Genomic DNA, 24,362 nt, shown 5'->3' on the forward strand with positions numbered 1-24,362 from the left:
CACAGACACCAAAAATAACTTAAGGACCTACAGAGTTCCCAAGCAAAGACTGGACTATCTGCCCATATGACCACAATAAGCCGTACACTGCATAGAGCTGGGCTTTATGTAATAAATACCAGATAAATACCAGATTAAAAAAACAAACTTATTTACAGCCAAAAATTTGGAGGCTCATTTTGATTTTGCCAAAAGACATGAGGGACACTCCCAAAGTGTATGGAAGAAGGTGCTATAGTCAGATGAGACCAATATTAGATTTTGGTACCAAGGTAAACGCTATGTCTGGTGTGAAACCAGCACAGCTCATCACCTCAAGAACACCTTCCCCACAGTGAAACATGGTGGTGGCAGCAACTTGCTTCGGTGTGATGTTTTTTGGCAGCAGGGACCAGGAAAATGGTCTGAGTTGAGGGGAAGATAGATGGTGTGAAATACAGGGATATTCTGGTGGAAAACCTGGTTCAGTCTGTCAGTAATTTGAGACTGGGATGGAGATTCACCTTCCAACAAGACAATGACACAAAGCATACAGCTAAAGCAACATTCGAGTGGTTTAAGTGAAAAACATGTAAATTTACTAAAGTTGCGGAGTCAAAGCCCAGACCTTAATCCAACTGAGAATCTGTGGTCAGACTTGAAGATTGCTGTTCACTAGAGGATATTATCAAACTGGATGGAGCTGAAACAGTTTTGCCTTGAGAAATGGCCAAAAATACTGGTGGCAACGTGTGGAAAGCTCAGAGACTTGCAGCTGTAATTGCCGCAAAAAGAAGCTCTACAAAGTACTGCATTTAGGGGAGTGATTAGTTATGCACACTGAAGTTTATTAAGTTATCTTGCCCTATTTGTTGTTTGTTGCAACGAAAACCCAAACTTCACAGTAATAGACATGTCCTTAACATGAACTAATGGAAACTCTCAAAAAAACAAAAAAAAACAAACACACCCAAAAAACTAAAATTCCAGGTTGGGAGGTAGCAAAACATGAAAAATGCCAAGGTTGGGCAAATACTTTAAAAAGGCACTGTATTTTGGCTTGATCACTAGTAGATGTATACCTTCTTATAATTTTCCGTTTCACATATATACTCAGATGAATAATTTTGGTTTTTTTTCCTGTTTTTTTCCATACTTTGTACATTACATTATCTTTAGTCTGAAGGTCTTGTTGACCGAAAATATACGTGTACCCACCCCCGTGTCAGCAGCTGGAACTGCTCGGATTCGCAGTGGCTCAAGGGGGTCTCCAGATCCGGGGGTCGTGCGGCCACTCGAAATAAAAGGGGGGTAGTATTTACAGGGGACTGTATGGTTAAAGTTAGTGACGCCACCCACGGTGTGTGGTAAGGTGGAGTACTACCACTGCCGTTGGGAGCACCCGGTGGCGATGGGATGGCAGCCAGGTGTTTAACCCCTCCATGGGTAGAGGGAATGCGCCGGGGCTCGGTGATGGTAATAAAGGGATACCGTTGGGGAGGTAAGGTCACTGTGTACTCACTCATTCCAATAATGCTGACACCGAAAACTTGTAAACCATAGTTCTGAGAACCGCTGCAGCAGGGAGGGAGCACTCCTGGATCCCATGCCCGATGGTGTTGCTTGTTAGCCAGCGGCCTTTTCCTTGGCACCTTTCTACTGATTGGCCCCTGTAGTGTAGAACTAGTTGGGTCCCACTCACCCGTATGGCTAACGGAGTGAGCTTGCTCTCAGGGTTCATGCTTGGGATTTTCTGGACTGTATATTGGGAAAGTCCTATCCCCCCTCGTTGCGCTAGTACCCATATTTTGGAGCGGGTGGAGAACGAATCTTGAATGCTCAGTCTTCCTCGAGTAAATTACCAGGACGCTTGAAGCTACTTCCCGGCCTAGGGTCCACGTACCCAGTCGTGCCCTGGTCCCTGCCCGGAGATGGAACAAGGCCGCCGGCTGCCCTCCTCGGCAGTTCTGTGCCCCTTGTCACGATCCCCTGCGATCAGGGTTACAGCTCCTACCAGGCCTAGACCAACGTCTGCCACCTAGTATTCTCAAGGAGCCCTGCTCCCAACCTCCAACGCTACACCTCTCTCAACTGACTGCTCCTGACCCTCCCTAACTAACCCCCCCAAGTGGGCGGCCCTATTCCCTTCAGGCTACCCATTGGTGTGTCTGGTCGGTGTGGTGCAGTGAGTTTCTAGGATTTTGATTAGCTTGTTCCTAGCAACACCAAGGGTCAGGGATCCGTAACCAAGGAGGACGTGGATACCGTGCAGAAGGGCAGATTGCACGATACCCTGTGATGACCTGATAGGCCAGGGCGTCACATACGCATTTTTATTCCTGGATTACAATTTCCAGTAAAACCTATATTTCTTGTGAAATAAAGAGGGCCGGATTAGTTTCCATTATTTGTATATTGAGTGGTATCTTCTATCTGGGCACAATATCTACATGCAGAGTGATTTATATCCAGGTTATATTTTAAATCAAAAGTCCTCTGCCCCATCTTTTACTCACTCTCCAGCTTCTATATTGGTTTTCACTGACGCCCCAGTTGTGTCAGGCACCTTGTGACCTGCCTGCAGCTCCATTGTTTCATGGAGAGCGCTCAAGGTCACAACTCAATAGGTCTACGAGAGTCTCATTCTGTCTCCCATAGACTTGTAGTGTTTGTGAAGCAACTTGTGACTAAATTGGTCTGTCTGAAGTTACGGACACAAACGGGGCAGCGGGACCGCAGGGACACCGAAAAAGGATGAAAAGGCCGGAGAGCAAATATAAGACCGGGGCAGGGGACTTCTATTTAAAGCACTACTCTGGCACTGGGAGAAAAAACAAAAAAAACAAAAACAAAACTGAGTGGTACTTTAAATGTGTTGCTTCATTTTGCAAAGTTTTAACCCAACTACAATGTTTACGTCTGGGTCAGTTTCATTTGTAGCTTGCACAAGGTGCCAATTTATACTGTAGATACTTGAACTTCACTGTGTAAATTCAACCACTCGATGGTCTGATAATTATGCTGCCCATTTAGACTGACCCCCAGCACCTGTACTATGACTACAATTCCAATTCAGTGACTGTTTTGAAGAACAGTCATGATATTAATTTTATTTTTTTAAGACTAGTAGTGAATAATTACGGTAAGTGAATGAGTTGAGGGAATCACACATTTCCTCAAGACATCATACACCCTTATAAGATACCACCAACTCTGATAAGTGCGCCTTGTACTATATACCATCAGTTCTTGCCCCAATGGCCCATGTACTTTATGTCTTAAGTGACAATATTTCCTGAGTATGCGCTGGACTTTTTTATTCTGACTTTCGGCACACTGTGGCTTCTGTTCTAAGCTACATGCACTAGGAATGTGGCTTAATTTGTGCCAAATGATGCTTTGTGATGTATGCATTGTAGACATTTTTAGAGCAGAGCACCAAGGTGGTGTGGGCTTTCAGAAAAAGGTCAGAAAACTAGTGCAACCCAGATCATAATATCCCAAAATTGCTTCCAAATTTGTTATTGTGTACCAACGTAAATGAAATTGTCTCAATTCAGACTAGACCATGTATAAATGAGCAAAATTCATCAACTAGCATGAGACCCTGAAAAACTTTGCACATTTTAAGGCAGTCTTGTCCAGGTTTACACAAGTTAAAAACATATTTAATAATTATTTTTTTATTAATCCAAATTCACTCTGTACATAAATCACTATTCAACACGGTTATGTGATAGCAGATCTGATAAGCGTTAACTTAAAAAAAATAAATAAATAAATCCACAATACATCCATTTATTCTTTAGAATATATTAATTTACCTTGGTATCCAATACAGACATTATCCTTTCCTTTGCTTCCTTCACATTTTCCTTCTTGCCAGATACTTTTATATGTGGGTCTGTAAATCGAAGCAAATAATAAAACTTATGCAGTTGATAAAGCAAAGAGAAAATAAGTTTTGTTAGGAACAAAAACGATAAACCGGTATACACGGTGTGCAGAATTATCAGGCAAATGAGTATTTTGATCACATGATACTTTTTATACATGTTGTCCTGTATAGGCTTGAGAGCCAACTACCAATTAAATAAAATCAGGTGATGCATCCCTGTAATGAGGAGGGGTGTGGTGTAATGACATCAACACCCTATATAATGTGTGCTTAATTATTATTAGGCAACTTCCTTTCCTTTGGCAAAATGGGTCAGAAGAGAGATTTGACGGGCTCTGAAAAGTCCAAAATTGTGAGATGTCTTGCAGAGGGATGCAGCAGTCTTGAAATTGCCAAACTTTTGAAGCGTGATCACCGAACAATCAAGCGTTTCATGACAAATAGCTAATAGGGTCGCAAGAAGCGTGTTGGGCAGAAAAGGCGCAAAATACCTGCCCATGAATTGAGGAAAATCAAGAGTGAAGCTGCCAAGATGCCATTTGCTACCAGTTTGGCCATATTTCAGAGCTGCAACGTTACTGGAGTATCAAAAAGCACAAGGTGTGCCATACTCAGGGACATGGCCAAGGTAAGGAAGGCTGAAAAACCACCACCTTTGAACAAGAAACATAAGATATTTTATTGGCCCAGTCTTGACGTTTTATCTTCAGACTGATTTTTGAAAGGTTTTATGGACTGATGAAATGAGAGTGACTCTTGATTGACCAGATGGATGGGCCAGAGGCTGGATTAGTAAAGGGCAGAGAGCTCCACTCCGACTCAGACACCAGGTGGGGTACTGGTATGGGCTGGTATCAAAGGTGAACTTGTGGGACCTTTTCGGGTTGAGGATGGAGTGAAGCTCAACTCCCAGACCTATTGCCAGTTTCTGGAAGACAACTTCTTCAGGGAGTGGTACAGGAAGAAGTCTGTATCATTCAAAAAAAGCATGAATTTCATGCAGGACAATGCTCCATCACATGCATACAACTACTCCACAGCGTGGCTGGCCAGTAAAGATCTAAAAAGATGAAAAAAATAATGACATGGCCCCCTTGTCCACCTGATCTGAACCCCATAGAAAACAGTACACCTCTCGGAACAGTCTCTGGGAGGCTGTGGTGGCTGCTGCACGCAAAGTTGATCTTAAACAGATCAAGCAACTGACAGAATCAATAAATGGTAGGCTGTTGAGTGTCATCAAAGAAAGGTGGCTATATTGGTCACTCATTTTTTAGGGGGTTTGTTTTTGCATGTCAGAATTGTTTATTTCTAAATTTTGTACAGTTACATTGGTTTACCTGGTGAAAATAAATAAGTGAGATGGAAATAGATTTGCTTTTTATTAAGTTGCCTAATAATTCTGCACAGTAAAAGTTACCTGCACAAACAGATATCCTCCTAAGATAGCCAAATCTCAAAAAACCCACTCCAACTTCCAAAAATATTAAGCTTTGATATTTATGAGTCTTTTGCGTCGATGGAGAACATAGTTGTTGATAATAAAAAAAATCCTCTAAAATACAACTTGCCTAATAATTCTGCACACTGTGTATATGGTGATGATACATGCATTTTTCAAAGTTTACAACATCAAAATTAGGTGGCCAGTTTCTTTGTGCTCTGAGTCTTAGAAATATATATCATTATATCTATCAAAGTAAAAGGTTTGCGAGTATTTTGGGACATTTTAGGCTTGTTTTATTGCGCTGTCCCACAAACTAATAAAAACACGTTGGAAATGAGCCACAAAAAAAAAAAAAGTATTGTATGTGAAAAAGTAATGTCAAATTTAAAAAGAAGTCTTTGCCAAATAGCAAACAAATTACAGAACATAAAAATAATAATAATAATAATAATAATAATAATATTATAGAATGATTAGTAAAACCATTGTTCTTACAGATTGATTCCACTCCTACTCTGTAGTTTTAAAGAATCACTGCATAGGAGAGTAGCTACATATGATTGTACAGCTGCGGAAGTGCAGATCCACCTGTCAGACAGCTGGACTTCCTATAAAGAAGGCATAGATTGTTTATTACAGTCTCTGCCTTCTCCATCACTGCATAGACCGTGCTAAAGACTGTTTCCAGTCTCTAAATAAAAGGTCTTTTCAGAGACCTGCCTTATCTGAAATTTCCTCTTCAAAACAATGAAAGCAGATATTGGAGAAAGAAATTACAGACAGTAAAGGCCCCGTCACACTAAGCAACATCGCTAGCAACATCGCTGGTAACGAACAACTTTTGTGACGTTGCTAGCGATGTTGCTGTGTGTGACATCCAGCAACAACCTGGCCCCTGCTGTGAGGTCGTTGGTTGTTGCTGAATGTCCTGGGCCATTTTTTAGTTGTTGCTGTCCTGCTGTGAAGCACAGATCGCTGTGTGTGACAGCGAGACAGCAACAACTAATGTGCAGTGAGCAGGGAGCCAGCTTCTGCTGAGGCTGGTAACTAATGTAAACATCGGGTAACCAAGAAGCCCTGTCCTTGGTTACCCGATATTTACCTTTGATACCAGCCTCCCCCGCTCTCACTGCCAGTGCCGGCTCCTGCTCTGTGCACATGTAGCTAGCTGCACACATCAGGTAATTAACCCGATGTGTGCTGTAACTAGGAGAGCAAGGAGCCAGCACTAAGCAGTGTGCGCTGCTCCCTGCTCTGTGCACATGTAGCTGCAGCACACATCAGGCAATTAACCTGATGTGTGCTGTAACTAGGAGAGCAAGGAGCCAGCGCTCAGTGTGCGCTGCTCCCTGCTCTGTGCACATTTAGCTGCAGCACACATCGGGTTAATTAACCTGATGTGTGCTGTAACTAGGAGACTGGGGGCTGGTCACTGGTTGCTGGTGAGCTCACCAGCAACTCGTGTAGCCACGCTCCAGCGATCCCTGCCAGGTCAGGTTGCTGGTGGGATCGCTGGAGCGTCGCAGTGTGACAGCTCACCAGCAACCTCCTAGCAACTTACCAGCGATCCCTATCGTTGTTGGGATCGCTGGTAAGTTGCTTAGTGTGACTGGACCTTAAGGCCCCTTTCACACGTCAGTGATTCTGGGACGTTTGTGCTTTTTTTTAAACGTACCAGAATCACTGACATACGCAGACCCATTATAATGAATGGGTCTGCTCACACGTCAGTGATTTTTCACTGCACGTGTCTCCGTGCAGCATACCCGCGTGTGCGTGATTGCTGCACGGAGACATGTCCATTTTTTTCTGGCATCACTGATGTTCCACGGACCACGCAGTGGTGTGGTCCGTGAAACACGTGCCAGAAAAAAAAGTGCATTTAAAATAATAAACATTTTAACTCACCCGGCGTCCAGCGATGTCCTCTGCAGCCCGTCCTCCCTGCTGCTTCTAAGCCGGCTGATTACTGTCGCGCATATTCATTATACGAGACACAGCCAACCTGGAAGCAGCTGCTGCGGGGGTCACCGCCGGCCGGAAGCTGCGTCGCGGGAGTGATCAGCACCATGGACAGCGGGAGCGGGCGCAGGTGAGTGAATCTCTAAGTGCAATCACGGGCCACGGAGAACGGAGCCCGGATTGCACTTAGACAACCCACGTGTGCCGAGATTCACGGCACACGCAGGGACATGTGCGTGTTTTACACGCCAGTGAAAAACGTCACTGTTTTTCACTGACGTGTGAAACGGGCCTAAGGGGAAGACCCATTGTACAGTCTGCGCCCTGTGCACCCAAATCTCATTATCAGAAAAATTAAAATGGTTCTTAAAGACCCACAAGGCGGATTTCTTCACCAAAGATATCCACTTAGTCATTACTACAGGGCAAACACAGCCATGTCTTTACGCTACATTACAAAATTGGATTATAACAATATCAGATGAGCCCTAGTAGAGCCAGTGCTGACACCACTGGAATGGAAGAGAGTATAGGTGTTATTTTACTTGGGTGAAAGTGATCGAGACAGAGATAACCCCTTTAAGATTTTTCAATAATGGAATGCAGCTGTTACGGGGCCCCCATTCTTGTGCAGAAGATTTACTAAATATTTGTAAGCCACTTATTACATGAGGAGATCTACAAAGGCAGAATCAAACTGCGCAATTTCTCACGTCCCCACTTTTAAGGTACCGTCACACATAACGAGATCGCTAGCGAGATCGCAGCTGAGTCACGGTTTCTGTGACGCAGTAGCGATTCCGTTAGGGATCTTGTTATGTGTGACACCTACCAGCGATCAGGCCCCTGCTGTGAGATCTCTAGTCATTGCAGAATGGTCCAGGCCATTTTCTTCAAAGGCAATGTCCTGCTGGGCAGGACAAATCGCTGTGTGACACTGTGTGACAGGGTCACAGTGACTGCTGAGATTGTTATATAGGTCGCTACTGCGACCTGTATCATTCCTGCATCGCTGGTAAGATCTGACTGTATGACATCTGACTTGCGACCTCCCAGCGACTTACCTGCGATCCCCATCAGGTTGCATAGTTTTCAGGATCGCTGGTAAGTCGTGTGTGACTGGGCCTTTAGGGACTCCATGATGTGGATTCCAAGGTTAAGATTGTTTAAGAACCTTTGAATACTTCATAGTCATGTGACATGACGTAATCAAAAGGTCTTAATTGCAGGAGTCTAAAATTAGTGAACAGGAGACAGGCGGATATGCAAGACTGGCATTAGGGGGAAGGGAGAGCAATTTGCGCAATTTCACAAGCGCTCCAGTGTTTTTATGAGGTGCTGCTGATCAGTCTTTGGCTTTACCTGGAAAGAAAAGAGATAGGATGAGGAAACTTTACATTTATTCCACATACTCTCCACTGATGTCAACACACATCTTACGTTGGTATTTCAAGTTCTGTAAGCCTAGCAAAAAAAGAAGGATTTCAGTTGGGTCTCAAACCAGGCATCCGTAGCAGCCATGGAATTAGAAATGGTGTGAAATTTGGTACCCTTAATGTATTTAAGGTTTGGAAACAGATGATAGTCGGAGGGAGCTAGATCTGGGGAATAAGGTGGGTGGTCAACTAGCTCTGCCAGTGTTGGCGTGGTAGCTTGTACGAGCGGAGGCATTGTCTTGCAGTAACAAGATTCCTTTAGACAAAATTGCTGCGCCTTTTGGCTTTTAGAGCTGCCTTCAATTGGTCCAGAAGTTCAATGTAATACCTTGCATTGATGCTAGAACCTTTTGGAAGGTAGTCCACTAACAGCACACCCTCCTTATCTCAGAACACAGACGCCATTACCTTAGTGGCTGATTTTTGCCTCCTGAACTTCTTTGGATGAGGAGAACCACTGTGCCTCTACTCTTGACTGCTCCTCGTTTTCAAGGTTATACAAATAAATCCAGGTCTCATCCATAGGTTTCCAGTCCATCCAGGAAGTTTTTATCAGTCTGGAAATGCTGACAAATGGACCGGGATATTTTCACTTGCATACTTCTCTAATCTGTTGTTAAACATTTGCGGACCCACGTTGTAGATGGCTTGCTCATTTCCAAATGTTCATTGATAATGACACTAACACGTTCACAGGAAATCCCCATGTCGTCTGCTATCGCTTAAGCTGAAATTCGTGGATTCTCCAGTATGAGGTTGTGCACAGCATCAACGATCTCTGGAACAACCACTCTCCGTTGTCCAGGACGTTCCTCATCATTGGTGCTAAAGTGGCCAGTTTTAAATTTGGCAACCCAGTTCTTGATTGTGGAATATGAAGAGCATTGATAACTTAATGTCTGTGACATATCACCATGAATATCCTTTGTGACATCACTTTATGTGACAAGGTTGTCACAAATAGGTCTCTTAATTAGAGGAATATAGAGCTGAAGAGAAGATATGTTGGTATGTACGTTCAGTGTGGATGTATGGATGGATGGGTTTGGAGATTTAGGTTGATGTTCCGGAATGCACTATAACTATATCTGACTAAAAGTTAATATTTTTCTTCAAAAATAAATATGGATTGTTGTTCATGGAAAAAATATATCTTGCGAAAATAAGTAATAGCGCATCTTTCGGAGTTAAAAATATCATAAGACCCTGCCTTATTTTGGGGGAAACATTGGTATTACACCACTGTTCTTTCACTCAAGAGGAGTTAAAAACTTTATATTGGCAAGTTTTATTTTATAGCCCAACTTCAGCAAACAGACTATAGTAAATTAACATTTTTTACTTCACTAAAAGCCATACTCCAGCTGATCATAGTGCTTTGCATCGGAGTAAAATCATTGGTATGGCTAGTGATAAGCTTCCGATAATATAAAAGCTCTGCAAGTTTAAGGAGTCAAACGTGTAATTTAGGTGGTTGGGAGAAAAATTTCCTGAGATCAGAGAGCGTTCACAACACTTTAGAGTAACAAAAACATGAATTGTGAATCAGATGTTGGCCAGATGGACCCTGGCGGTATGATCTGGTTAACTGAAGTGAAACTTGAATTTCCAGGCATTGGGTGGAGATGGACTAATTTTCTGGATAATTTACATTTCTTGGAGGCAGATGAAATAATAGGGGGTAGGATGGCTATGATGTTGGATTATGAGAAATTAGCTATAATTTTTTTTTTTAACTTTTTAGGTTATTAATGTAAAATAGAAGACAAAAAGAACATAAAAAACAGTCACAATAGCCACATTTTACTACTTTCCAAATTTTGTCACAAGAAAAAAAAAAAAAAAAATCATGGATTTAGTACTTATGACTGTTCTACTTTGGTCTTTAATTTTTAGTATAACTCTACAAACATACTAGATAATTATTTTCCCCCTTCATATATGGGCAACTTGAATAATGATTTTTTTTTTGAATGCTGAAGATGGTATTATGTTGCCACAAATATCCAACGTAACGTGATTTAGGAAATTTGTCTTTTTCTTTATCAAATGATAAAACTGTGGGGCAAATTTAGAACCGGCTAATGTGCAAAAGATTCCGAAAAGAGTTAAAATCAATAAAATAAGTTAGTTCTGCATACCAACTTCTATGCAGCGCTGAGCCATAAAATGGCATAAAGCATAAATCGGCCAGTTTGCAGCCTCCTTTCTTATGACATTCTGGTAATGAAAAGCAGAAGCGGATTTTTTTTTCTTTTAAATGGCAAAATCTTACAGTATAAAATAATTCATAATAGGAGCTTAAAACACAGATTTTAAAATTCCTCAATGTATTCTTGTAGCTGGCCATGTGAAGTAATTTAGTCTAGTACGTATTGGGAACCTGTACAAAGAGACATGCTATTTCCACTTGAGTTTCAAGTTCTTACATCCCATTTGCCAGGCGAAACTTACAAGAATGTATAGACCTTTCAAACATGTCGGTGAAAGATCCAAAGCTTTGAATAACGTTAAATCACTTAGATGTCAAGACAGAGGAAATATTTATAAGTGTTGAGAAACTTGCCACATGTTTCATTTTAATGAATCTTCAGAGAGTTAAATGTCAGGTATCGTCTACAGCACAAATAAACCTACCTATGGAAAATGGTCACTTCTCTTATGAAGGGCATTGAAAGCAAGTACACCCTACATAACAGTTCCCATGTCTGCAGTTTCAAATTTCACTCTGCTTCTTTCTCCTCTGTGCTCCGCTATCAAGCCCTGATGTATCAGCACAGTATGATATGACCAGCTACAGCTGGCACCATCTCTGTTCACTATGGAAAATCTGATCATCATCCAGTGTATAGTCTACTAAAACTACAAGACAATCCGTAAACCGTCAGGTAGGCTGAACTGCGATTTACCTTCTACGTGACACTAGCTGTATAAATCTTTAATCAACCGATTTGTGTATTGTACATTCCATACAAATGTCATCGTACAGAAAGTTCTGTTAATTGAAGTGGTGACCTCAAAAAACTACTTTAAACATTTCCAGTCATTCATTTTTTCCCACAGGCCACCATAGCAAACATACCAGTTTGATACTTTTGTCTTCTACAGCTTGTCTGTATAGATGGCGGAATGAGCAAGCAGTCATCTTATTACAAAATAGGCATATTATTGTCAACTCTATTGTATTGTTGGAGGCCTAAATAGGTTTGCAAAATAATATGCATCTGTGTCGCCCCAGGAACATCGATCCAGCTTCAGGGACGCCACAGGGTCTCTTAATATGGCAAACAGGTATGTCAGATTTTGTATGTATGTGTTGTGACGCCACTCACGGTTTGCGGTTAGGGATATGGGTGACCGCCACTGCAGGTTTAATGAACGTCTGGGGCTTATTGAGTCTGCAGTCAGATGGTGTGGCCTCCCGTGAGTGAGGCAGGCCCCAAGGGCTCAGGTGTGTAGAACAACAGGTCCCAGAATAACTCAGTCTCAGTCCAGAAAGTCTTTCAACTCAGGTCCTCCTGTGTAGTTTTGGGCAGATTCCGGACCTCTCTCAGAATCATCCTTACCCTACAAGGCGAGATCTTGCATGGAGCCCAACACCAAGTAAGATTGTCATTTTGTGTTTCTTCCATTTTCTAATAACTGTGCCAACAGTTGTTGCCTTCTCACCAAGCTGCTTGCCTATTATCCTGTAACCCATCCCTGCCTTGTGCGGGTCTAGTTTATTCCATGGTGTACTTAAACAGCTCTTTGGTCTTTGCCATGCTGGAGAAGTTGGAGTGTGATTGAGTGTGTAGACAGGTGTTTGTTATACAAGTAATGAGTTCAGACAGGTGCAATTAATACAGGTAATATGCAGAGTAGGAGGCTTCTTAAAAAAACAAAAACTGGTTTTTGAGGGCAAGAATTCTTGCTGGTTTGAAGGTGATCAAATACTTATTTCATGCAAAAAAAATGCAAATTATATAAAAATAATGTGTTTTTTCTATATTTTTTGGGGGGAATTCTGTGTCACAGTTGAAGTGTACCCAAGATAAAAATTACAGAATTCTCCATTCTTTGTAGGTGGGAAAGCTTGCAAAAATCGGCACTGTATAAAATACTTCTTTTGCCCACTGTATGTGTATCTCCTTTCTTGATTTCTGGCCTCTGGTGGAGCATTTGTATAGTACCTCCCCTTTCTAGAGGCCATGTCAGTTGAATTTCCTTTCATTCCAGTTACCATAGACTACACACACTAAAGGATAATGGAGAATGTAGCTAACCACAGAAAAAAAAAAATTAAACAGCTAGAGCATTAAAAAAAAAAAAAAAAAAAGACAATCACACATTTTCATCAAAATGCTGCTCTTTGCATTTCCCAGTGGCAAGCTAGAAGATCACAATTTGATCGGATACACTTAAAAAAAAAAAAAAAAAAAGAAGAAATAAAGGATCCACCATTGCCTAAAACCATGAAAGCCAAGTTCCCACAATGAGTATTTGGTGTTTTGTTTTTTTTTCTATTTATTTCAGTTCTGAACCTATAAGATAAATTAGTATTCTGTTTTTGTCATTTTTTTCCCCTGTGGTTTTTCGGCTCCTTGGTATGTGTAAAGTGGCTTTATGTTGGATACTTTGCAAAAATGTTATTGATAGAGGATTACATACATTTTTAGTGCTGAGGAAACACTGATTCCTTGTGTTTAATAGGATGAGGAAAATCTGCAGGTAAAGTTTAAGGAGAAAACCCGCAAATAGAACGCATAATTAAAGGAAACGGACATTGCAAATTTCAATAACACAAACCAAGTAAGTACTGCATAAAAATATATCCCATTCACTTTACTGGAACTCTAAGGCCTAAGCCACACGGCGAGAAAATCGGTGCGAGTGGAGTGCAATAAAACATCGCATTCCACTCGGACCAATTCTAGCCTGTGTGTCAGCGCACATGAGCGATTATTTTCTCAGCCCTAATCGGACCGAGAAAACAATCGCAGCATGCTCTGATTTTAATGCGAGACTCTTTTCTCTCGCACCCATTCAAGTGAATGGGGCGAGGGGGGGAAAAAAAAACCCAAAACATCGCACTGCACTCGCGGTACTACGGTGTACCGCGCGTGCAGAGCAAGAATCGCAATAGCCGGCTACGGAGGAGAAAGGGAGATAAATCCCTCCCGCCCCTCCTCCGTGCCGGCCCGCCCCACCGCAGCGCTAGCCTGCCCCTCCTGAGAGCCGGGCCTCCCCCCCGCAGCTGAGGTCCGCTCAAACAGTCGGACCGCAGTCGCAGGGATACTAGCATGACACTCTGCTCCTGCTGTGCTGCCAGCGCGAGCCGAGGGTCATGCAAGCATCGCACTAGTGCCCCGTGTGGCCCTGGCCTAATTCTCCATTTTTTGCACATGTAAAACCACAGCATCAAAAACAACAACTGCTCAATGTGGGATTTTGAACTTTTGGATTGAATTTTAGACGTGGCCATGAAAAACCTGCAAAAGAGAATCATTGGAAATCCTAAACTCTGAAAGAAGCGGAAGAGAAAGTAGTTGTCATATTATTGGAAGTGTGTAGCTCACATGAGCAGTCACGCAACTACCGACAAGCCTGCGAAGCAAAATAATTCTAACACGAATGTACACAATGTTAGGATTTTAATGTGTTACAATTAGTGATTACTGAATAGTAAGTATTTGTGTTCAGATTATTCGTAACTAATCCCAAAGTACTATTCCGGTATTCGTCACGAATAAGGAACCTAATGCAAGTCAACGGGGGAACTCTGGCATTTTTTTTGTAGAGTCAAATCCAGAAATTGTATTTTGGTAAGTATTATCCGAACATGAACCGTCACTATTCGCCCATCTATAGTTACAGTGTCCAAGCAATTATATCCCCTCCGTCGTTTTGTGTCCGAGAAAACCCCTATAGCTGTGAATCCAATAGTGATATTTACAATATACGGTAGTTATTTCATTTTTTTTTTTTTTTTTAACCCAAATATTTGGTGAAAGAGGTAACTCTTCTTTCTTTCATAGAACTCCATTTTCCTGATTGGTGGGATTACCAACGATATACCATAAATATTTATAGTTATAGTATTCCTTTAAGAATAATATGGCGGATGGGTGACTGAGGTTAATATGCATTTGATAATGGTCTTAAACACTAAACAATAATGAATGGAAGCAAGACATTAAGATATTAAGAGTTTACATAAAAAAAAAAAAAGTAAAAATTCCTTTTCACAGATGGAATGTTTAACTTTGGTGTGTCAAGACCACGATCCTGCAGACTAACGACCTTTGGTTGATTAATGTAGATTGGAAACTTTCCAAGGTATTATAGAGATATTAAAGACCATAATCCGTCAAAACTTCCTCGACTTTTCTTTAAAGACTAGCAAACTTTGGCACAGACACTGAGTAAATTAAGCGGCTTAAAAAACAGAGAACCCCCCCCCCCACCCCCCACAAATATATGAATTGAGGTGCTGGGACTTGGGAGAATCTGTTAGATGATTTTTGAGTACTAAAATCAATAATTGCACCAGGTTGTAGATTTTAGAGACCCATTAAACAATATATATCAGCCATTTATGCAGACTTCTCCATACAGAGAAGCACTCGTCCTGCAGAGAGCCGCTGTCAAACTTCTCTGGCAATGGCTTATCTCACAGAGGACTAAAAGGATTGTAAGTTTGAAATTGGAAACACAGGATCCTTTTATCTTGGGAGGTCCCCATACAGGAACATTGGTGGATTTTGCTGGTTAATTTAATGTATACGAGGGGGGGTGGCACCATAGGTAGCATAGCTTATAGCAGACCTGCACAACATACCGCCTTCATGCAGCCCACCATTTGATGAGGCCCGTGGACCTGTTGGACAGACACTGTTCCCTTATTCCTATATTCAAAATGTATTTTTCATCTTTTAGACTTAACCCCTTCACGACCATGGACGGATATATCCAACATGGAGCGTGTCCCATTAAGCCCCGCCCCCTGCCGCGGGCAGGCGGCAGCGGTCGGCACACATCAGCTGTTTTCAACAGCTGACATGTGTGCCTGCTAGCCGTGGGTGGAATCGCTTCCATCCGCGGCCATTAACCCCTTAAATCTTGCTGCCAAAGTCTGGCAGCAAGATCTAAATGCGCGCGGCCATGTTTTTTACTTATCGCCGCCCCCACCGGAAGTCACGTGCGTGATCACGTGACTATCGGTGGTTGCCATCGTAGCACAGGGTCATGTGATGACGCCTGCAGCTATGATGTTTCACTTTAGTTTGTCCTCGGCAGAGAGCAGAGGGAAAAAGAAAGTGACTATCTGCTGTTTACAGCTGTATAGCTGTGATCAGCAGATAATAGCGATCGGATTGCTGATCGCTATAGCCCCCTAGGGGGACTAGTAAAATAAAAAAAAAAAGAAAAAAAAAATGTATAAGTTCAAATCACCCCCCATTCCCCCCATTGAAAATTAAAGGGTTAAAAAATAAATAAATATACACATATTTGGTATCTCCGCGTTCAGAAATGCCCGATCTATCAAAATATAAAATAAATTAATCTGATTGGTAAACGGCATAGTGGCAAAAAAATTCCAAATGCCAAAATTACGTTTTTTGGTCACCGCAAATTTTACGCAAAATGCAATAACAGGCGATCAAAACGTAGCATCTGCGCAAAAATGGTACCATTAGAAACGTCAGCTCGAGACGCAAAAAATAAGCCATCACTGAGCCATAGATCCCAAAAAATAAGAACGCTACGTGTTTTGGAAAATGGCGCAAAATGTGCGCCACTTTTATTGGACAAACATGTGAATTTTTTTTAACCCCTTAGATACAAGTAGACCTATACATGTTTGGTGTCTACAAACTCGCACCGACCTCAGGCATCACACGCACACATCAGTTTTACCATATAGTGAACACCGTGAATAAAACATCCCAAAAACTATTGTACGATCACACTTTTGCAATTTTTCTACATTTGGAATTTTTTTGCTGTTTTCCAGTACACCATATGGTAAAACTTATGGTTTCATTTAAAATTACAACTTGTCCTGCAAAAAACAAGCCCTCATATGGCAAGATTGACGGAAAAATAAAAAATAAAATAGTAAATAATAAAACAGTTACGGCTCTCGGAAGAAGGGGAACAAAAAACGCAAAAACGGAAAGTGCCCTGGGGCTGAAGGGGTTAAAATACATTTGAATGCTGTGGCACCGGACTGGGGCAGAAAAGCGCAGAGGAGCACCAGACATCCCCTGGCCCAGACGTGCAGCAGCGGGATGAGGTCACGACTCTGCAGCGTGATCTGAGATGGTTGGCTTCGGTAAGCACTCTGGGGAAGAGCTGAAGATTAAATATGTAATACATCAGGATTGGGGGGGGGGGGGGAGGATTAGGGTTACTGACAAACTACAATATGAGGGAGGAGTGATTGTTAAAGGGGTTACAGTATAGTGATGGGCAGTGGGACTTTATACAGAGGGGCAATGTGAGGAAAATATCGATAGGGGCAGTGTAGGTGGATATTTTGTAGAAGGGCAGTATGGGAAGAGAGTCTCAGTGGGGGGGGTGTCATATGGATATTGGAAAAGGGCTGTGGGGGGGGGAGGGCACATTATGGAAAGGCTCCGTATGGCATGAGATTATGCACAAGGGCAATGTGGTGATAGTATGGAGAAGGGCTATGTGTGGCTTAATCTCAAATCTCTAAACTTTGAGCATTTTTAGGAGGATGCCTGCTTCAACATTTTTTTGTTTTTGTGTTTTTTTAAGCAGAAACCTAGCATGATCTCTCCAAATACTTAAAACTTGGTTCTGGATATGTACGGATGGTGGATTTGAGGATGTATTTATGTAAATACAGATTTAAAATTTTTTGCAGCCCTTGGGATTGAGTCAGGATGGCAATGTGGCCCTTAGACCAAAAAATAATATGCACCTCTGCCTTACAGTAGAATATATACAGTAGGTAGTTGCAGAATATCACTTTCAATGATGGTTTATCTCCATATAGAGTGTATATGAAGTGACTGGTTTAAAGACCACCGAACTGAAAATGAATCTAAATTTTAGTTCATCGTAAATAAAAGTTAAAATCTTGAACTCCTGCATGAAAATATACACACAGAGGAATGTATATAAAGTAAGGTCAGTGGAACTATCCAGATACCGATTAGTCAAAGTACGTAATTATTGGCTGCTAGGAAAATACAATTCCTCAAATATCAGAAAAAATGCATGCAAAGATAAAACTTGGATGAATAGTCCTTTTCTGGTCAGAATTCCCAAATGTATAAATTATTTTAAGAGACATGGCCTCTTGTACATTATGGATTATCTAGGAAAATGTTTGGCAAAGCAGAGAAAACTGGATCGTAGTGCATCATCAGAAAGTGTATATGGCTCTTATTTGACAGAGGATTTCCAGTTTATAACAATTAGAGTTTCTAATGTCTCAGTTAACAAGAAAAAGTGGGTAGATGACAGTGACGCAAGTACAAAATGAAATTACATACATAACTTGTCTTTAGTTATGGGGACATGTCTGTATGCGTCAAATTGAGAAAGCTCAACTTCGCAATACCAAAACTGGTTTGCAAAATCCCAGGCCTTAAAGGTCTACTTACCTAATCCGTGCCAGCAGAAATACAAAATTGTAGCCTTCTAGGAGAATATTCTAGTACCTCATTTATATCCTACCTGGGAATATGCAAAATAAAAAGGTCTCTGAATATCATTACTTGGGCCTTTGGGTGTGTAGCAAATCCATGGTGGATCTCAGGATGTGAACGGATTAGGCAAGAAAAACTTTAATGTGCACCTCCACTCTGGGGAAAAATTTTAGAGCTATATCTGAACGTCTATTTACATAAAACATCTCAATTTTGAAGAAAGAGGACTATCTGGTGACCAAAGAGTTGCTACATTTTAGGCCTGAAGCACATGCCAAACCTGTGTGTACGAAGTCAATACAGAAGTGCACAGTTTAACAAGTATGAAGCTACACAACCTGCATGTACTGGCACATATCTCCTCTGGTAGGGCAATAGGTCTCAAGATTAACTGTACCTACAAGCTTCTTTTACAAGCTACATGTTTCTAGAGGAGAATAACACTGTATATTCACAAGCTTTTGGAGGACTTATTTCTTAAAATCTGACAGAAAAAAATACTGTATGAATTAAGTCCGAGGTACACCAAGGGCCCATAGACCTCTACAAGAGTGTGGCTATGTATAATTTAGATTTTGTACAGTGCGGTGTTCCTGCCAAGTAAACCAACCCTCTGGCTCCGATTCAATGAATTTCACACAAGCCTTAATAAGGGGGCATTTTGGTGTCAGATGCTCCCGATTCAGTAGGAGGTGCATGAATCTGACGAGTGGTATGCGCTACGCTACTAATTTTACTCCAGTCAGGAGAACTGGTGTAAAACCTCTGGTTTAAGGCACAGCAAGGCTTCTCGTGAATTAGGAAAGTTTTGTCTGGTCATCCCACTGCCCTGCCTAAATATGAAAAACTGTCCTGAAAAACATCAAAAAATTCAAAGTAAATTTACAAAATTCTGGTTAAATTATTTTAATGAATTGGGCTTTACAATTACTTTTTAAATAGTTTATTAAAAAAATTATATGTAAAATGCCAAGAATCATCATGAAAAAGAACAAAGTCAAACGGGTACCCTGGTAAATCATTACCACCTACTCCTTGTGCAGATAACTTGATGATCAGTGAGGGAGAAGGGAGCTATCCACTGAACCCAACCAAAATCACTAGAATCTGCTTCTAACCCCGCTTTCAGTGAAGCGGCGGAGCACATGCTTGACTACCACCCCTTTCATTTTCTAGTACAGTGCTCCGTTATCTCAGAACTAGCAGATAAGTAACATGAAAATTCAGTGGTGCCCTTTCTATAACATTGGCATGTTGTTACACAAGTTAATTGTTCTTTGACTAGATTCTACATTTTTTCACACAAAGCATGGACATGCTGTCTCTGAAAAGATATCAGGTTGGTTTCCCAATCCCACTTCAGGCTTAACCACAGCATGACTATTTAGAAAAGCAAATGTAGAGCAGATGACCACAGGCATCCCAGCCACCCACACAGCTTTCAGATCATGTACGGAAGTTAAAGGCATAGGTACAAGAAAGGCGAAGAAATGGTCACAATAGTCTCATATTCAAGTTACAGAAAAGTAGGAGAATGAAGAGAACAATTAACACGAGGCCGACAGTGCAGCAATTGGAATTTTTTCCTTGACTATTCCGCTGGAAATGGACAAACAAGACATTCCAAACCAATGTAGCACAAGCTCATCCCTGTACTTAACCATGACCTCAAGTTGTACCCAACATTACAAAGAGTAATAAATATGACAAATCACATGAAACTCGGGTCAGGCGAACCTTAAATATCAATATTTAGATAAATGATTAAAAGACCACCAACAGACCCCACCACTTCCATAAATACTGTAAATTAACATACGTTAACACAGGTCAATTTAAGCAGCAAGCTAATGCTTCCTAAACAAAGGAAGGTTTCCCAAGGAAACATTTCCCAACATTGCTACTTTAAGAGTAGAAAACAGAGACCCTACCAATAAATATTAAGAATGAATGGCATATTAGTATTTTCCACTTAAAAGGAAACCTATCCCCTTGGAAAACGCTGTTTAACTGCACATATATGGTTAACCTAATGCTATGCTGCTGCTGTAGTGAAGGTGCAGCTACCATGAGAAAATTAACATTTTCCTCTCAGGAGCTGCTGGCTTTGAAGTGGCTACAGTTACCGCTTGGGCCGCTTTCACATTGCATTTTTACCTACGTTCACTGGCCCAGTCGGAGCATCGGTCCGAACCCCCCCCCCCCCCCGCAAAACGTGTTTCGGACATATACGCCGACGGGGCCCATGACTATAATGGAGCAGATGGAGTTAGCATGAGCTCTGTCTTGCACCATTTTCGGGTATATACGATTTCTGCAGGTGAACACCCAGACGTAATCCACTAGAAAAAATGCTGGATTCTTTGAAGTGACTAATCAACACGTTTCTCAGCAAACGTCCATCAGGATCACCACATTTACCTAAAGCGAATGTAATGATCCTAATGGAGATTAAGGGGTGCTTCACACACAGCGAGCTCGCTGCCGAGATCGCTGCTGAGTCACGCTTTTTGTGACGCAGCAGTGACCTCATTAGCGATCTCGCTGTGTGTGACACTGAGCAGCGATCTGGCCCCTGCTGCGAGATCGCTGCTCGTTACACACAGCCCTGGTTCGTTTTCTTCAAAGCCGCTCTCCTGCTGTGACACACAGATCGCTGTGTGTGACAGCAAGAGAGCGACAAATGAAGCGAGCAGGGAGCAGGAGCCGGCATCTGACAGCTGAGGTAAGCTGTATCCAAGATAAACATCGGGTAACCAAGGTGGTTACCCGATATTTACCTTAGTTACCAGCAGCTCTCACGCTGCCTGTGCTGCCGGCTCCGGCTCTCTGCACATGTAGCTGCTGTACACATCGGGTTAATTAACCCGATGTGTACAGCAGCTAGGAGAGCAAGGAGCCAGCGCTCAGTGTGCGCGGCTCCCTGCTCTCTGCACATGTAGCTGCATTACACATCGGGTTAATTAACCCGATGTGTACTGTAGCTAGGAGAGCAAGGAGCCAGCGCTTAGTGTGCGCGGCTCCCTGCTCCTTGCTCACACTGGTAACTAATGTAAACATCGGGTAACCATACCCGATGTTTACCTTAGTTACCAGTCTCCGCAGCTTCCAGACGGCGGCTCCGTGCAAGCGCAACGTCGCTTGCACGTCGCTGCTGGCTGGGGGCTGGTCACTGGTCGCTGGTGAGATCTGCCTGTTTGACAGCTCACCAGCGACCATGTAGCGATGCAGCAGCGATCCTGACCAGGTCAGATCGCTGGTCGGATCGCTGCTGCATCGCTAAGTGTGAAGGTACCCTTACTCTGAAGCGCATAGATTAAAATCACATCAAAGAATCCAGCATTTATTCTTCATGTACAGCAACGCAGCCATTCCGTGTGCTCTGCATGCATCCCCGCTCTGTCTATGGGAGGGGCTGCACTCAGAGCGCATGGAATCTGCTTTTTTTTTTTTTCATTACGGACATTCTGCAGCAATTTGAAGCGAACATGTGCTGTTCAAATCGCTGCACAAATTTCTGCAGGGACAAACACTACGTGTGCACATAGCCTTAACCTTTTCCATTCCTTCGGCTGACTGAAGTTTCTTCAATTCGAGTTCTGCAGAAGGTTTTCTCTAGTAGTTATGTCGAACACAACCTTCCCAGATGAGCAAAACCATACAGCAGGTTTTCACGTTAATCCAGAGATCAGACTCAATTTAGCTTGCTTTTCTCCTCCTCTATAACCATTAATCGGCAGCTTTCTGCCTATGCACAGTGTACACAGAAGATGTCAATCACTGGCAGAGGCACCTAGACAGACCTGGGATATGGAGGACTACATGGCAGCAGGTTTACTAGTCCTGTAGTGCTAATCTCCAGCTGGTAAAGCAGATTTTTAATGAAAACTACAACAGGCAGCCCACTGACATCGCTGGAATCAGGATCTCCATTGTGCTATTTTCAGATTAGGTGAGAAAACCCTGGTCACAGATCCCTTTTAAAAGTCTACAATGTGTTCGATATTTTGTCGTTCACATGGTTAGGTTCATTATTGTTATTATAAGGGGGGATGGGGGGGACGGGGACTAGAGTGAATAGGAGAAAATGTATACGAGAGAATGTGATAATCCAAACAAGATTAGCCATAGTTCATGGATAAGTAACCTTGACGGCCACATACAGCCTTAAGGTACCATCACACTAAGCGACGCTCCAGCGATCCCACCAGCAACCTGACCTGGCAGGGATCGCTGGAGCGTCGCTACACAGGTTGCTGGTGAGCTGTCACACAGGCAGATCTCACCAGCAACCAGTGACCAGCCCCCAGCCAGCAGCGACACGTTGAAGCGATGCTGCACTTGGTAACTAAGGTAAATATCGGGTAACCAACCCGATATTTACCTTGGTTACCAGCGCACACCGCTTAACGCTGGCTCCCTGCACTCCTAGCCAGAGTACACGTCGGGTTAATTACCCAATGTGTAGTGTGGCTATGTGTGCAGGGAGCAGGGAGCCGGTACTCGCCGCGTGAGAGCGGCGGACGCTAGTAACGAAGGTAAATATCGGGTAATCAAGGAAAGGGCTTCTTGGTTACCCAATGTTTACATTGGTTACCAGCGTCCGCAGAAGCCGGCTCCCTGCTCACTGCACATTCAGTTGTTGCTCTGTCGCGGTCAGACACAGCGATCTGTGCTTCACAGCGGGAGAGCAACAACTAAAAAATGGTCCAGGACATTCAGCAACAACCAGCGACCTCACAGCAGGGGCCGGGTTGTTGCTGGATGTCACACACAGCAACATCGCTAGCAAGTCGTGCCTCAGCAGCGATGTTGCTTAGTGTGACGGTACCTTTAGAATAGACAGTCAAGAGCCACTCTACATTGTCTATAGACTGACTGTACCCAATGATATGAGGATATGCAGACCTAATTTTAAGAGCATAGATTGCAAGCTCCGTTGTGGGAGATGACACTCATTAGCGACTTTCTACTTCCTGAAGTGCAAGGTTTTAAGTTCTTCTCTTGCTGACATAATATGTTTTGTTTGGATTCGCCAGATGGACTGAAATGCATGCAGCCATTGTAATGCTGGATACATCTGCTTTTCGTTAAGCCCCACAAGTTATGTGCGTGGGTGTGATTGTCTCATTCCAAACATTTATTTACTTTTTTCTTTTTTCAAGATTTGTTGTTTTCAGCAGATGTGATAAGGCCACAGTGTACACTATAATTTAGGGAGGGGTAAAATAAAAAAAAAAAAAAAAAAAAAGAAGAAAAGATAATTTACAGCAAGAACGAAATATACTGCTATGTGTAAAGACAAAGAAAACACCAAATTCAACATTTCATAATGTAAGAGGAATTCTTCCACCAGGCTTTTTTTTTTTTTTGCAGTGCTTAAGAAATGGACACATTTGAGATTAACCAATAAAAGAAGACAAAAATATCAGTTTTGTTGGTCTATTGGATAGCTGTAATGCCATCATTATAAAGCTGGGGGGCGATGAGCAGCTGCGCAGAATCACTGAGACTGACTTATGTTGAGCAGATATTTGCTTGAAACTGTTGCAATATGACCGAAGCATGTTACAGAAAATATTTAATTTTCCCTGTGAGGGTAAGGACACATGGAGAGTAAAACAGAGAAAGTGGAATGTGATTAAAGAAAAAAAACAAAAAAAAACCAAAAACACTTATCAGGGGCGTACATCCACGTACACAGATGTCACCACCGCGACCGGGACAGGCAGGTTTTGAGGGCCTGGTGCCCGCTTTGTAGAGAAACTGCTGGCTCCTCTCAGTGAAAGAGGAGCTGCGCTGTTCTTTTAGTTTCAATCAATAGCATAGCTACTGGGGTTGGGGCAGAGGATGTGGCCTCCCTGGGCCCCGTGCTAAGAGGGCGCCCACCCGGAGCTGCACTACTGTTAACTGTAACAGCGTGTGCAGCTCACCAATGTAGTTAACCTCTGCGGTAGTGCCAGGTATCCATCTCC

At 42.4% G+C, this 24,362-nt stretch overlaps 1 protein-coding gene across 4 annotated transcripts in view; it reads right to left on the reverse strand.

The window, feature by feature from the left end:
- Window positions 1-24,362, reverse strand: part of BICC1 (BicC family RNA binding protein 1) — a 332,599-nt gene that overhangs the window by 82,252 nt on the left and 225,985 nt on the right. For all 4 annotated transcript variants that reach the window (XR_012754223.1, XM_075348710.1, XM_075348708.1 and 1 more), the window contains exon 4: window positions 3,804-3,883. Coding sequence is in view for 3 of the 4 variants with exons in the window: in XM_075348710.1 (XP_075204825.1) it covers window positions 3,804-3,883 (80 nt within the window). In the remaining variant the exon portion in view is untranslated. The remainder of the gene's footprint in view (window positions 1-3,803; window positions 3,884-24,362) is intronic.

The sequence above is a fragment of the Anomaloglossus baeobatrachus genome, chromosome 5 (genome assembly GCF_048569485.1).
Source record: "Anomaloglossus baeobatrachus isolate aAnoBae1 chromosome 5, aAnoBae1.hap1, whole genome shotgun sequence".
Taxonomy (NCBI): domain Eukaryota; kingdom Metazoa; phylum Chordata; class Amphibia; order Anura; family Aromobatidae; genus Anomaloglossus; species Anomaloglossus baeobatrachus.